General features: G+C 42.4%; 2 protein-coding genes across 3 annotated transcripts in view; both read right to left on the reverse strand.

Moving 5' to 3' along the window:
- Positions 1–1,226: 1,226 nt before the first annotated feature.
- LOC6726703 overlaps positions 1,227–15,188 on the reverse strand; it is a 59,583-nt gene continuing 45,621 nt past the window's right edge. For both annotated transcript variants that reach the window (XM_039295643.2, XM_039295644.2), the window contains exons 6-15: positions 10,748–10,858; positions 9,585–10,377; positions 8,356–8,446; positions 7,279–8,282; positions 6,754–6,930; positions 6,489–6,681; positions 5,920–6,184; positions 5,681–5,858; positions 5,428–5,439; positions 1,227–5,366 (exon numbers count right to left, since the gene is read on the reverse strand). In XM_039295643.2, coding sequence (XP_039151577.1) covers positions 4,223–5,366; positions 5,428–5,439; positions 5,681–5,858; positions 5,920–6,184; positions 6,489–6,681; positions 6,754–6,930; positions 7,279–8,282; positions 8,356–8,446; positions 9,585–10,377; positions 10,748–10,858 — 3,968 coding nt within the window. In that variant the 3' untranslated portion in view covers positions 1,227–4,222. The remainder of the gene's footprint in view (positions 5,367–5,427; positions 5,440–5,680; positions 5,859–5,919; positions 6,185–6,488; positions 6,682–6,753; positions 6,931–7,278; positions 8,283–8,355; positions 8,447–9,584; positions 10,378–10,747; positions 10,859–15,188) is intronic.
- On the reverse strand, positions 11,759–13,526 carry LOC27207617 (vicilin-like seed storage protein At2g18540). The gene has a single exon (XM_016183298.3). The coding sequence runs from the start codon at positions 13,426–13,428 to the stop codon at positions 11,824–11,826; it is 1,605 nt and encodes a 534-aa protein (XP_016033188.1). The 5' UTR covers positions 13,429–13,526; the 3' UTR covers positions 11,759–11,823.

Genomic DNA, 15,188 nt, shown 5'->3' on the forward strand with positions numbered 1-15,188 from the left:
CCCGAGATATCGACGTTTGTACGGACAGAGAAAGGGACGTGGCTAGATTGACTCTTATTTGCATTTTAAATACTGAAATTGGGTCATTAACATAAATAAAGAAATTACGAAATAACATCTTTATAAATTCAATGGTATATTAAGAGAATTAGAAATTCAAAGCAACTATTAATAAAAAATAGTACGCGTGATGAGGAAATTTTTATTTTTGTAAATTTAAAGATATGTATATGGGGATACTCTACATTAATCTTTCCTTTTTAATACCCGTGCAGAGTGTATGTATGTATGTATAGGTAATGTTTAAAGTTTAAACTAAGAGCGACTGAGCAGGTTCATCGTCTCCATCTACTTTATTGTCGTGCAAACCGTGTGTATCGTCAATTCGAAATTCCTCAGTAATGGTCAAATTTCAACTTCTGCATAGTATATGCACCTATGTCCGCCAAAACAAAATGACCGTTGATAATGCTGGATAAGAATTCTCTGGCACTGGAAATTAGGAAATATAACAGATGTAGAAATTGTACTTACCATGTCGTTCAAACTATAATAACCATTTATGTTAAAGAAAACACAGTAATTGTTTACAGGCTTCTGACTAATAATATAAGTTCCATTCAAACAGGCAACTATTCTTGGCAGTTGATATCTTTGACGGAAGTAATCGGAAGATCTCTTCATTTGTTGCCTAGAAATTTGGACGGATATAGTATAGTAGTAAGAACGGAATAAATATATTCAGAGCCAGGAGATGATGATCTCATAATGGTTAAGTAGTTAATTATTATTTATATCAGTGTTATTTAATTGTATTTTATATCATTGTTATTGTTATAGCTAACCTTTTATTAATTAATATTTTTTATTAATTAATAGAGACAGAGACAGGTCACAAAGGAGATCTCAGCTAGCCCGTATGCCTTAATAAAATTAAAAAAAAGATTTACATGAAGATCCCTGGCCATTGAAAGCTGATTATAGCAGCCAGTAGCAACAGAAAATTGGAATGAGTGTGTAGTTACTTGCAAAAGGGGCTTGACTGCATCCACAACCTTTTTGAAGGTATGTTAATCAATCCTATAGAAATTATCAAAGCTGCAAAATGTGATTTACCACCTTTCGTCAGTTCTATCCGAAACCCATGTATTGCATTTTAGATGCCTAGATTTTCTCAAGTCCAGCAATTTCTGCCTTCTCCTGGCTTAAAAACAAGCAATTGCAAATATATGTTTATGTGTGTATTTATTTTTTTGGATATCCATTAATGTGTTGATTTCGGCGAAGACTACAAATCAGACTACATTTACAGTTACATAAACGGTAAAAGTCTCAATTAACTTGAAATGTTTGTTGTTTTAATGATAAACAAGAGAGTATGCTATAGTCGATTCCTCGACTATCAGTTATCTGTTACTCAGCTAATCAGAGGGCTAGGAAAATTTGAAAAGATTTATTCCCATACAAAAACAATGACAAAATGAAAAAAAATTAACAAAAACTCAATAAACTTTACAAAAGTGTGACCGTAACAGTTTTAGACGGTTTGTGGGCAAAACGGTGGGCGTGGCAATGTCTTAATAAATAATAAAATAAAAAATTAATTTCTAATCTGAACTTTTTATCTTCTATAGTTCCGGAGATTACGACGTTCACACGGACGGACAGACGGACAGAGAGATGGACATGGCTAGATCGTCTCGGCATGTGGTCCTGACCAAGAATATATATACTGTACAGGATCGGATGCGCTTCCTTCTATCTGTTGCATTCTTATCAACGAATACTCTACGGGTTCCGACTTTAAAAATTTTTCAAGGCAGTATGCACTTAATTATGTTTCAGAGCACTTAATTCCCATTTCTCGCAGAGACAACGGGTATACTAGATTTGTTGAAAAGTAAGTAAAATATAGGAAAGCGTTCCGATCATATAAAGTCGTGTATTCTTGATTAAAATTACCTGTGGAGCCAGCATTTTGGGAACTATGAAGCTAGCACTTAGAGATAAAGCACTCCGATTCTGTGACTACGCTCTTATAAAATATTGTTTTATGTTCTAACTCATTATTTGCAAGTTTATATCGATATTTTTTATTATACGTCCATTCTAGAATCAAGGATACCGTTTCTTTCCGAATGGCATAGCTCCATCTCCCAAGTTCACTCATTATCTGAATAAACGGTATCTGGAAGTCGATGATGAACTGGGTACCATAGTCTCTTCGTTATATATTATCTGCCTTAATTGACATAGGAATTGTTGTAAATTTGATCAGCCATTTATGACAAAACCAAAATGTTCTGGGAAAATTATATATTTGTTTAAAGCAGTCTGTGTGAACTGTTTTAGTTGGCTTTTAATTACACTCTGTTAAAATAACATAGAGACTACAGACCAGGGCTGTGATCCAGTAACCAAGCCCTGATGTTTTTCGGGAATGAACTGGATCTGAACCGAATCGCGTTCGGTTCCAGAAAGAATAAAACTTATTTTGCAGTGTTGAAAAATGTCAATATTTTGGGTGCTGTATAATTTGTAATAACATTGAGATAGATAGTTTTTGCCAGGCATTTAGGAAACCACGTCACGGATTGACGAACCGCTTTGCCAACTGCAACCATATCAGTCGTTCAGCCTCCAACCCCTAACCGAACCAATGTCAAAAGGAAGGATATGGGATCACAGCCCTGATATAGACTATATGTACGTAGAATAGAAGTGTTAGGATGAGGTCAATTTTTCTATGCGAATTCTATTATTTATTTTCGACACATACGCATGGGATAGATGGAGATTACAATACATCTAGGTTACAAAATATAAAATATATTATGACACGGAGACAAACCCTTCTCGATCACATGGGGACTAATAATATTTTTCTACCTTTTGTTTTTCTTTAAAGTAACAACGATTGTCTTTAGAAAACTAAATTCACGTATGCGACGCTTATTTCATAGATATTTTTTAATGTCCACTATATTCATTAATATTCCCAATTAATCTAATTTGTTATTTGTTATTATAAAAGGAACTTCATGTACCCATAGTTATAAGTAGGTATACATATGTATATATTTGAACATGCACACGAGTGAAACAAAAGAACAGCCAGCATTTTTAGATCCGATATTTAGTATGCAGACATTTTGATTACAAGTTTATTTGTTAGTTTGGTTTGAATTTATGTAGAAAAGTTTACAATGGTTCCTTTTTCTGTTACCTGTCACGCTTCAAATCATATATGAAGTTTTCAAATGATTACTAAGTTCACATAATTGGGTTACGTGTAGGTTACGTAAATTGGAAAGAATTAATCGAATACATTTAATTTGCCATTCAGTTATTGCATTTTCATCATCAAACTAGTAAATAATAATATTTTACTAAGATCAGCAACCTCGTAATGTCGTCAGCCATCTAATATGAACACGAACACTGGGTAAAACTAAATGCTCAAGGACCTGTTTTCCTAGAAGTAAACAGATTCCGGAAAGTCTACGTTCTATATTTGAGAAACGCAGATCTTTGCTAATGACAATGGACTGCGGACTAGGTTGCTAGTCACACCTTGAACTAAATTGTACTTTCAATTGCAGCTGGATCAAGCTGCCCTGGATCGAGGTACTTTGCTTTCACATCACAACATTTTCAAATTGATATCATTCACATACTCACACTCTGGGACTGGGAGGAATCGTTGGGGAAATGTTGTCCGAGGATGAGTTTTCACCAAATTGGGCTGGACTTTTCCAAGTTTGGAATACATACTTGGAAGTATTCATTCATTTGTGCTTAAATAGTACATTTATAGGCTATCCCCATTTTGAATGCCACTAAGTATGCTAAGTGTTGCAAAAAACCAAAATATCTGGAGCTTTAAGAATCAATTATTACTTAAGAACGTTTAAACGTAGAGGCCAAGGGTTATTTTACTTTTTAAAAATAAAGGATATAGTTGGACAGAAAGCTTCATTTTAGCTTGTACTGGTTTATTGATTAGTTCCACTGGCACATTCAACTCCACACGAGCCGAAACCCAATTTTCAAGGCATCTTTTATGAAAATATATAAAAAGTGTGCGTCGGTGAAACATGGGTGTTGGACAACATTTCTCCAGCTTGACCTCCCCCCCATCACACACTCGCACACTCAAACTCGGTTCGGATGAGACCTAAAGCTTTGTTCGGCGCCCTGTCTGGGGGCCTTAGATTGTGCCCTATCTGCTCAGCAGCTGCTCTGCATTAAGGGTCAGCTCTGGGCCGGGATGGGTGCCATTATTGTTGTTGGCCGCTCCATTGGAGCTGGCACTATTGCTGTTGTGGGCATAGATCCCGTTCAAAGTCCTGGACGGGGCCGGCGATGTGGGGGCGGAAAGCTGGGGCGGACTCATGGGCGGCAGCGGCGGCGACTGCGCCTCCAGCGTTGATGGCGGACTGCGGTTTAGGTTGCTGTCCAGGCTACTGTGGTGCTGCGAGGAGGCCGGCGACAGCGGGATCTCCTCGATCTTCTCCAGATCCTGGGTGATCGAGGCGGAGTTCTGCTTGTGGGACCGCGTTAGCGTTCCCTTGGGACTGCGAGTAGTGTCGTGCAAGAGAGGTATGTCCAGCATGGAGCTCTTGACACCCCCACCACAACCGCCCACCAGGCCCGAGTAGGTGTTTGCCTGCAGGGAGTGCTGGTGGTGCTGCTGCTCTCCCTTCGCCTGCTGGTCGTCGCGATCCAAGCTGAACTGCCGACGCAGGAGGCGACTGGAGCCGGGCTTGCTGTCGAACCGAGAGGCTCCTCCCCCACACCCACTGCCGCTCAAGGCTATCGAGGGGCAGGCGCCTCCGCCCGCTTGTCCACCACCCGCTCCGCCCGCCGCACTGCCGTAGAGGTATTTCCCGTCGTAGAACTGAGTGAGGTTGCTCTCGCTGGGACTGAGGCATTTGTAGTGGTTGTACGGCGAGCTGAGGTCCATCATCTCCTCGATCTTTTTGTACAGCCTGGAGCTGGATCCTCCTGTGGAGCTCGGCAGCCGGTTGAAGCTGTTTGGGTTGAGTAGATTATCTGGAGTCAGTTCGGAGAGCTTCCGCGACTGTGGGCTGGTACTGCTGGGGGTTGTCTTGCCCGGAAACTCCGGACAAAGGGTGGCGTTGGGGCTAATTGTGTTGGTGGAATTGGAGTCCAGGGAGTATGAGTTGGGGAGATTGGCCCCGGAAGCCAAGTCTGCGTTGGTCGGCGGTGTTATCTCGACCTTCACCTCGACGGATTCCCCAGCCAGCGAGGAGCTCTGCGAAGAGGAGGGATTTGTGCTCGTCCGAGACTTGTTGGCCTGCGCCTTCAGCGTAATTGAGTTGCGTATAAGGGACTCATCCAAGCTGCGGAATACCAATAAATAGTGTTACTAAAAGCAGTCGAGATAAGCGATCTTCAACATACCCGTGAGATTCTCTAGTGGAATTTTAGGAATGCATATGTCCGAAGGTAAATATTTCATTAATCATACATTATATTGTTTAGTTCGAAATGTAATGTCATAAAAAGGGTTTTGTTTGGCCAAATTATGATGTGGGTAAAACAAATTAATTAAAAAAAAATAATAAACCTGTTTATTACTGTGATAATAAACGAAAGGGGATTCTTCGAATTCCGTTTGATTGTCCAACTGTTATTTGTATTGACATATTCTCACCCAATAGGCGGCGGTGCAGGCAGCGGCTTGTCGAATCCTTTTTTTCCCAGCAGCCAGAAGGTGTTCATCATGCCCTTTCCCTTGATGTCGATGAGACCCCTTGGCTCGATGGCATAGCCACCCCGAGCATCCAGGCGATCCCGCGTCTCCTGGGACATATGGATGCGCCAGGAGGATCCTTAAATGCACATATCGTTAGTTAAATGTGTGGCGACTTAAAAAGCTGCATCTGCGATTACCGGTCGACTCCATTCTCGATGCCGTGTTCACTGTGTCCCCAAAAAGACAGTACCTGGGCATCGTGAGCCCCACCACTCCGGCGCAACACGGACCCGTGTGGAGGCCGATTCTCAGTTGGAGTGGAACTCCGGGAAGATGCTTCACATTGAAACGACCACTTTGATGCAGAAGATCCAAGGCCATGGTAGCTATCTGCTCAGCATGGTCGGGTATTTTCACAGGTAGTCCGCTAACCACCATATACGCATCGCCGATTGTCTCCACCTGACCAAAGAAGTGGAAGATTATTCAAAAAACTAACAATATCGTTCTACTTTTAACTTGCAAAGCAAAAGAAAGTAATTCAGTGAACTATAAGAATCGTGATATTCGGACTACCATAAGTGAGCAGTCACTTTAATTGAAAGTAACTGGTGATCAAGAATTGTTATCGAAAATGTATCATGTCATTCTCAAGCATTATTCAATTTCGATTTCATATCTTTACATTATATAAGTATTATTAGTATTATTATACTAAAGTAACGAAAATAGTTGAAATCGACCATAAAGGTAATTGATACCTTACCTTGTACACGTTGTAGGCGTTAATTGTGGCATCGAAGATCGTATAGAGATCGTTGAGCAAGTCCACAACTTGAACAGGACTGCAATGGGCGGCGATTGTTGTAAAACCAACAATGTCACTGAAGTATATGGTTACGTCAGAAAATTCTTCCGGGTCGACGGCCAAGCCCATCTTTAGTTTTTCAGCAACCGAGCTTTAACAAGGGTATAACAGGGTATATAACATATATATCGTTGGACCTATATATTGATTGATGGTGTCCTACCTTGGTAACATGCGATTCAGCAGCTGTTCAGTCTTCTTTCGTTCAATGTCCAGTTGTTCAGTGCGCTCCCGAATCAACTCCTCCAAGTTATTCGAGTACTTCTCGAGCATTTGGAACATCGTGTCCACAAAGTTTACCTTGCGTCCATGGTTAAGCATCTTGAAGCGCTCATACACCCTAAGATATGCAAATAAAGAAGATACAGCCATGACACATATAGGAAATAAAAGGAAACAACTGAGGCTTATATACCCTTGCAATGGTATTATATAATCAAGAAGAACAAAGTTCAAGCTATATTTTATAGTGTTGGAAACGCTTCCTGCTACCTTCTAAATTCTTTTCAACTTATCTAGTATCTTTTGTGATTCCTTCTATTTGGACACGCTGTTAAAGGAAATGCCCTCGTAAGGAAACAATCCAACATTATCTACATTTCCTGTAGAACTAATATTAGATTAGGATTGCGAAACGTGTGCCTTTCGAACTGTCCACTACTGTCCCACTTCTGTGGGTGGTACTTACGAGTTGAAGTCGGGACGCATGTCAGGCTGTTCGGCCCAGCACTGACGCATGATATTGATGGCCTCCGGGGGAGCGGCTCCCTTGGAAACGGACGGCCGTATCAGAGGCGGGGGCTTTTTAATTTTGACTATTATTTCCTCCGGCGAGAGGGAGAGCATGCAGTAGGGCTCTCCCCTGACCACCACCTCCTGCATAATGATTCCGAAGGAATATACGTCTCCGAGTTGCGTTCCCAACTGAATCCGGCCGTGCTGATGGTGATGGTGGTGCTGATGCTGGTGGAGCTTCATGTTTCGAAGGAGCTCTGGAGCTGTCCACAACAGCTCTTTGGCACTCCTGGGTCTTGGCGGAAGGCCCTGCGATTCATAAAAGGAATTCAACCCATAATCGGTGATTTTCAGGACCCATCGGGCATCCACTACGCAGTTTCTCGAGGTCAATGCCCCGTGGACTCTCAAAGGCGAGGTGTGAAGGTATCGCATGCCCCTGACCAGATCCGTAAGCAAGCTCAGCCGAAACGACCAGTCTAGCTTGATCTCATCCATGATAAGCACATCTTGCAGCGATCCTCTGGAGCAGTAATCAAAGACCATGGCCGTGCGGTTGGGATCAGATAGCCAGCCAATTAAGGGGTTTATATTTTCGTGCCTCAGCCCATGGGCCATTACGAGTAGATCCATTGCCTTGGTGCGCAGCTCCGCAGATCCGTTTATATTCACCTCCTTGAGCTGCACGAGATCTCCATTATACCGAGCTCTCATGTCCAGATGGGCGGGGTTGTGCCTGGCTAAGCTGCCAGTGGCGGAGGAGCCGCTTTTCCCGTTCACCGTGGCTGTGATGGCTCCAGCCGAACCCGGCGCGGCTGCACCGGGAATCACGAAACCTAGATTCTTCAGGGAGCCAATGGAACCCTTAAGAAGATCCGGCTTGTCTACTTCGGGGCCTCCAAACTCCTGCAACTGCTGCAGCCAACAGCATAGCATGGCCTCTATGCCCTCATCGACCTGAAATCGAAAAATATGGACATGTTATAAAAAAAGTGGGGCGATGATATAGAAATTGGGATCGGGTGCTTACCCTTCGGGAATCCACTGGGAAAACAAAATCGCTGGCAGAAAGGACTATTTTGTTGGGCCCCTTGGAGAGACGCTTACGTAAGAAGTAGTTCCTGTGCGGGATTGAATGATGAATTTTAAAATTCTTAAGACATCTTATATTTGCTTATTTAAGTATGTAGCCTATTTTCTCCAGGTTCTGTACAATAGATAATAACGGTAGAAATAGGGACTAATAATGATAAAATATAATAATAATAATAATTTAAATGTTTTCTCACATATGAATAGAAATTAGAAAGACATCAAATTAATAAAAATAAAACAGCGTAGAGAATATTAGAATCTAAATCTTAAATTTGTTAACGATATCACAATTTAAATACAGACAAACGGATATGGCCAGATCAACTCTGCTAGTGATGCTGATCAAGAATATATATATCCCCATCGTTTTACCTGTTAGATAATTTTCTAGGAATCGGAAATCTAGGTATCTTTTCTGTACAAGTGGGTATGAAATCTAATGTATAGCAGCTAAGGACACCTTATTATTCCACGGTATACGGCCCTTCTTGAACGGTTAAATTTTTATTGAATATAAACGAACCTATAATCATTTTTACTATTTTTAAATATTTCGCACCAAATGATACCCATTTTTTAAATATGGTTCAAAAGCTGAGGAACCAGTTTTCATAAAAACCTATATATCGCTATATCGACTCGGCTGTTGAAACTGATGAATATATATATATAAAATGGTCGAAGCAAAGTTGCGAACTTCTTACGTCAAATTGAAGTTGCTTTGGCCGGTAAAGCATAATAGTTTACCCTCATATTCCTGAAAATTCGCATTCAGTAGTTGTTTTCAGTGTTATTTTAAATTTGTGTATGATTTTGCTAAAATTTGGGCTAATTTGTAATCAATTTATTTCTTAAACCTTCCATATCAATAAATAAAATTTTAAAAATATCTAACACACATTTTTTATTGAATTGAAGAGTGTTAAGTATAAAAAAAGAATAAAGTAAAGGAGTTTCTTAAACATAAGAATATGTAATGCAGAATATCTAATTGCACTTAAAACAAATTCGGTCCCTCACGCTAAGTAAATAAAGTAAATAAATTTGAATAAAGATCTTTAAGCATAAGCTCCTTTTAAATTAGTTACGATAAGCTTAAACAAATTATATCTTAATAATAATCAATAGTCAAATTATGACATTATTAATTGGCAGGAAACTTACCTCATGGCGATTCCCCCGGCTACTATGCCCGCTATCATGATGACCAACAGGCCCACACAGATCGCCGCGATGGTCCAGCAGATGGCACCGCATTGCCACAGGAGGACACTGCTGACCAGCAACCACTCGTCGTATCCAGGGTGTATGGAGTGGGAGATGTAAGAGCCACTCCCTTCCACCTCCGACCCACCTCCTCGACTTCCTGGGTCGCTCTCCAGAATGAGCAGTGGTCGCCACTTGTAGGTGGCGACCGGGGCGTCCCTAACGATGTCCAGCACCACAAAATCATATTGGGCACTGGTTTCTGAAGTGTCCGATTGGGTAGTGGTGGTCACAATCGTATCGTAGAGCGGGAGGAGATTGCGGTACGGGTACAGCTTGTGCAGGCTGGCATTGCGATGGCCGGAGGGTGGTGGATCCTTGTGGTTGCCGTTGAGGGGCGCGCGAAAGTTCTGCATTGTTGCCATCAGTCCGGCCGCATTCAGAAAGAGTCGATGTCTGTCGTTTAGCAGAGTCAGCACCAACAGATTGCTGCTGACCATTTCAGCCGGAGAACCCGTGTTGCGTGCGGAGGCGTCACTCTGTGACCCACCCATTCGAGCCAAATATTTGTAGAACCCATGCTGGGTGTCCAATGAGCTGGCCGCCATGTCGATGAGCAGGATTTTGGTGTGCTGCCTCCTGGGCCTCGACCCCTGGCCGTCCTTCCTCGCCTGCTCCGTCCAGTCCAACTCGATGGTGGACAACAGGAGGGTGGTGCTCGCATCGCTCAGCGGGGCTGTGATAATAATTGCTGAAAACCGAAACCGAATGCAATGAGTTTTCAGCACGGGAACAAAACAAGTATAAATAACTGCAATTTTACAAGGTTAATGCAATTAAGATCAAAGATTGCTCTTTCAAAGATATATAACTCGTGTTATATTATCATTATCATTATAATTTGGTATCTTTTCAAGTCTATATTAATACATCTAGGAATTCAAGACTAGGACTTCTTAAAATGCATTACTATCTTTTATTTGATAAACTTTATCAAGAACATGAAATATGGATGTAATTATAGTAGATAACAATAGTAGATTTCAATCTTAAACTCCACTTTTAAGAGTTGCTTGTGGCTCAGTGCAGCAGGCCCAGTGACCAGCAGATGCGATACTCACCTTTGCCCGGCTTATCCTGCGAATGCAGGTCACGTATTGTCCTGCCAATTTCGATGCGATACGGCACATGCAAGTTGGCGGCGATGGCCAGTCCTAGGCCCCAATTGTCGTCTGAAAAACACGGAGTGATAGACAGAGGGTGTGAGACGAATAAGGCAGTGATGTAGAAATTAAATTGCGTTTTTGTGGCACGTAAAGTACTGGTGTCATGTGTGTCCTGGCTGTTGCACGATGCACCCCCTTCGAGCACCCACACCCACCCACCGTTGCGTTTATAATGAGCGCTTTCATTGGGGTCTTGCATGCGGTTGGGGGTCCATGCAGTGCTATCCAATAGTCACAGAAAGTGGATTTGAAACCAGCTATAGTCCAAATATATAGTATGACAGCTCTTGGCAATGTAAGTCTGTAATATCATGGGTTTATGTAATGGTTGCAAGTACGCGTATATCGTAGTAACTTGCAGTTACTGAAACTATTTACTATTTGAAAACTAAAATATATACTTCATATCTTAATTTATTGAAGGACGATTCCCTAGCAACTAGTTGTAGTTGAGAGTATAGGAGAAAAAATAACACATTAAATGTTTAGTATTTGATGTCTAAAACCGACTATCAGATACCCGTTACTCAGCTACTGGAAATGCTATCGCGAAATTTTATACTTTCAGACAAAATTAAACATTTTTCAAAAGTGTGGACAAGGCAGTTTTTGCCGGTTTGTGATTGATAGAAATTTACAAGACGAATAAAAATATGAAAAAAATATTTAAACTTTTTTCAAAAGTATGGGCGCGGCAGTTTTGGGCGGCTTGTGGGCGTTCATATGGACATTCAAACGGACGTTCAGACTTACAGGGTCAGATCGACTCGGCTTTTGATCCTGATCAAGAATATATATACTTTATATGGTCGGAAACGCTTCCTTCTACCTGTTACATACTTTTCGACGATCTAGTATACCCTTTTAACCTATGAGTAACGGGTATTAAAATCGAGCGGTAAAATATATTTATTTAACTGAATTATAATTTATTTTAAGTTGCTTGTAAAACAATACCATCAAAACAAAAACTAATAGAATTTACAGCGGCAATTTCGAAAGGCGGATTTCTGTGGCTTTTGGGCCGTGTCAATCGTGGCTGCTTCCACACGGTTCTTGGCTCCCTCGGGAGGTACATCCTGGTTACCCAGACTAGCCATGAAGCCGCAATGCTTTCTGGCTTCTCTTGGGCAAGGACATTTGTCCACACTGGCACCGGCAACTCTGGCATTGAAATCTTGCTCGGTGGCCGGAGGTCTGGGGATGTACTTGTTGGGATTACAGGCCATAACCCGCCAGTTTGGATGCGGGGCGAGGTAATCAATACCATTTTCCAAGATCTCCTTAGCTAGTCTTTTGCAAAGGACGGGGTCATCGACAGCGGCCATAAGGCGACTATCAAATCTTTGCTCTTCCTCCGCTTGGATACGCTTCATCTCCTTTATTTGTGCATCCAGGTCTGCTTTGTGCTGGATCTGGCGGCACACAATCATTTCATGAGTGACCTCCGGATGAACGAATCGATTCTCCATCATTTTGTTCTCCCGGAGTTCAGCATCAGAACGGATTTTGCGTTCGTAGTCCTCGCACATCTGCTTCCGGAGGATCACGTGGCACTTCTCTGCAGCCTCCCGCTTCACCCGTACCCTTTCTGTGATGTTGACCTTGGTGCACATGTCCAGCTGGTAGAGATCGGCGATGCGCTCGTCCATCATCTTCTCGATTCCCAATTCAAGAGATTGCATGCGGCGAAGGTAGGCCAGGTATTCCAGAGTAGCTCGGTTAAGGTCCTTCTTAGACTGAGCGATCTTGGCCAGAGCTTCGGCTTCTAACCGTTGCGTTTCCCGGCAGAAGGCCATGTGGTCCGCCTTCTCCGCCTCCCACTCCGCCAGGCGGGCGCATCTCTTGCGCTCGATCTCCTTCAGTAGCTCGGCCTGGTAGGCTAGTTGGTCCACTGGCGCAGCTTGGTGCTCTTTCTCAAACTCCTCCAAACGAATCTCCTCCAGAAGAGAATTAATTAACCGCTCGTCTTCCATCCTTTCTGCTAGTTCCTCCTTGCGCTTCTCCTCGTGCTCAGCTACTTGGACGGCCAGGACATGATTCACTTGCTGTTGCATCTGGTGGCGCCTCTGGTTTTCCTCAGCTTGGTTGCAGTCGAACTGGGCCCACCGACGGCGATTCAGCTCCAGCCAATAGTTATCCTGCTGGCACTCGCGCCGCTTCTTCCGTTGGTTCTCCAGAATTTGCTCCTCCTGGACTATCTTCGTCTCCACAAGGTCCTGATGCCGAAGAGCCTCGCGGATCTCGTAGCAGTCGAGCATGACCTGCTGTATGTGCTTCTCCTCGAGGAACTTCTTCTGCTGCTTGGCAACCTGCTCCTTGATGGCGTGGAGGTGCTCCTTTCGTTCCTTGATGTCCTGGTCGATCCGGTTCTTCACCGTGTTCGAAAACTCCTCCTCGTACCGCTTGTCCTCCTCATCCAGCATGTTCTTCAGCCTTCTGCTCCGTTCGTGCAGCTCCGCTGCGGTCACTTCCTTCGCCTTGGTCACCAGCAAACCGATTTGGGTGTGCAGACTTTTGCGGTCCGTCCGCGTGATGAAGTTGAAGTGGTCTGCACCTCGTCCGGAGTTCTGCATTTTGTCGGGATTAATAAAATATACTAACCAAAAATGTGTACAAGTCGGGTAGTGAAAATCTAATAATTTGAAAGGCGTACTTAGGTTCCGCTTGAGGGAATTTCGTGACGGGAAAGTCAATCGTTGAATTTATTAAAATGAAGTTTGATTTAATTTAAAGTGTATAGATACGAGCGTGTGCGAAAACAAAGAAGTGAGAATACATAGTCGACATAATAACAATTTATACATGTAAAGTATATATATTCTTGATCAGGATCAGTAGCCGAGTCGAACTGGCCATGTCCGCCTGTCCGCGTCGAGATCTCAGGAACTAAAAACTAGAAATTTTAGATTAGGCATACAGATTCTAGAGACGCAGCACAAGTTTGTTGTTCCGTTTTTCCACGCCCACTCTAACGCCCACTGCCACGCACAGAATTTTGAAAAATATGTTGAATATTTTTCATTTTATCATTTGTCTTTACAATTTCTTAATATGACTATTAATTAATATGCCAAAAAATTTTGAAAGTTCTACTTCACACTGTCTCTAGCTGAGTAAAGGGTATGTTCCTTGGGGAACAGGACTCTCTCTTGTTCTTCTTTTAATTTTTTAATTTTTCTGGCCAATTTGTATCGGTCTTTGGCCACGCCCACTTTAACCTCCACCAGGTTGCACTGGTGAGCATTCTCGAAATCAGAGTTTTCATTTTCGCATATTAGCATCACCCTCGCAGTCCCACTAACTGAGTTAAGGGTATCTGATAGTCGAGAAACTTGTTTTTATTTTGTTGTTATGGATTTCCTAAGACTTTAATATCTTCTGCCAGTGTTGTAAGCAACTTTAGTGCTGAGATGGGAGCCCGGCGCGAAGGTCCTTCTCCTGCGATTGGCAAGTTCATGTTTGCCCAAGTGCAAAATTGTGCAATTACGCGGCGCAGCAGAAACTGGCAGGACCAAGATATTGCCGGGGTTGGAGGCGGAGGGACGATTCAGGCTGGAGTGAAGCCTTAGCCGTATGCACTCCTACTGAGATTTGCTTGTTGTTTCCATTCCGACAAAGTTATGTGGTTAAATTTGCAGGCAATTTGCGTAGTTCCCCTAGAACAATAACAAATGTCATAACTGCGTGATAAGCAGCTGCAGCTGTTCGGTTGTTAAACTTTGAAACCCTAGGGAAACCCGTCTTGCTGATATGTGTAATTTTCTTTGAACGCAATGGTAGACACGCTGAGTTAAAATAAAATTAGTATTAACTGGCGACTGCTTAATTTCTGCCCATTTTTCCTGAAGGCCAAGCAATAAAACCCACACGCTGTTTGGAAAAAGCGCCCACTTACGCCAACTGTCTGCTGCATTCACGTGCACATTCAGTAGCAAAAGGCACTCTCTTGCGCAGATGAGTGCTCTTCTTGCTCGGGAATTTGCATTTGTGCATTTTCATTTTATGTATCTTAATATTCATGCGCTTGACTCAAAATTTAAATTGCGCGGCGTTCACTCGTATCTGCATGCTGCTCTATATATATGCATCTGCGCTCTTCCACTCACATTCCTTCCGAGTAATGACGATCAAGCTAATCGGCTAGTTACTATCTAAAAATGTGATTTCCGTATAAAAAAGATTTACAAAAATAAGCCTCGATGAAAATTCTTAGAAACAGTAGATACCAATACATAGAAAAGCAACGGAGATAGCTATATCGGATACCTGTTACTGCGCATGGAAGGAAATTGAAAATACGTTTTTTCAATTCATTTTCGAACTGTCCCTATGG

The sequence above is a fragment of the Drosophila simulans genome, chromosome 3R, assembly GCF_016746395.2.
Source record: "Drosophila simulans strain w501 chromosome 3R, Prin_Dsim_3.1, whole genome shotgun sequence".
Classification (NCBI taxonomy): domain Eukaryota; kingdom Metazoa; phylum Arthropoda; class Insecta; order Diptera; family Drosophilidae; genus Drosophila; species Drosophila simulans.

Bases quoted from the DNA above. Each gene is read 5' to 3' on its own strand.
- LOC27207617 (XM_016183298.3), bottom strand. From the start codon at position 13,428: ATGCAGAACTCCGGACGAGGTGCAGACCACTTCAACTTCATCACGCGG.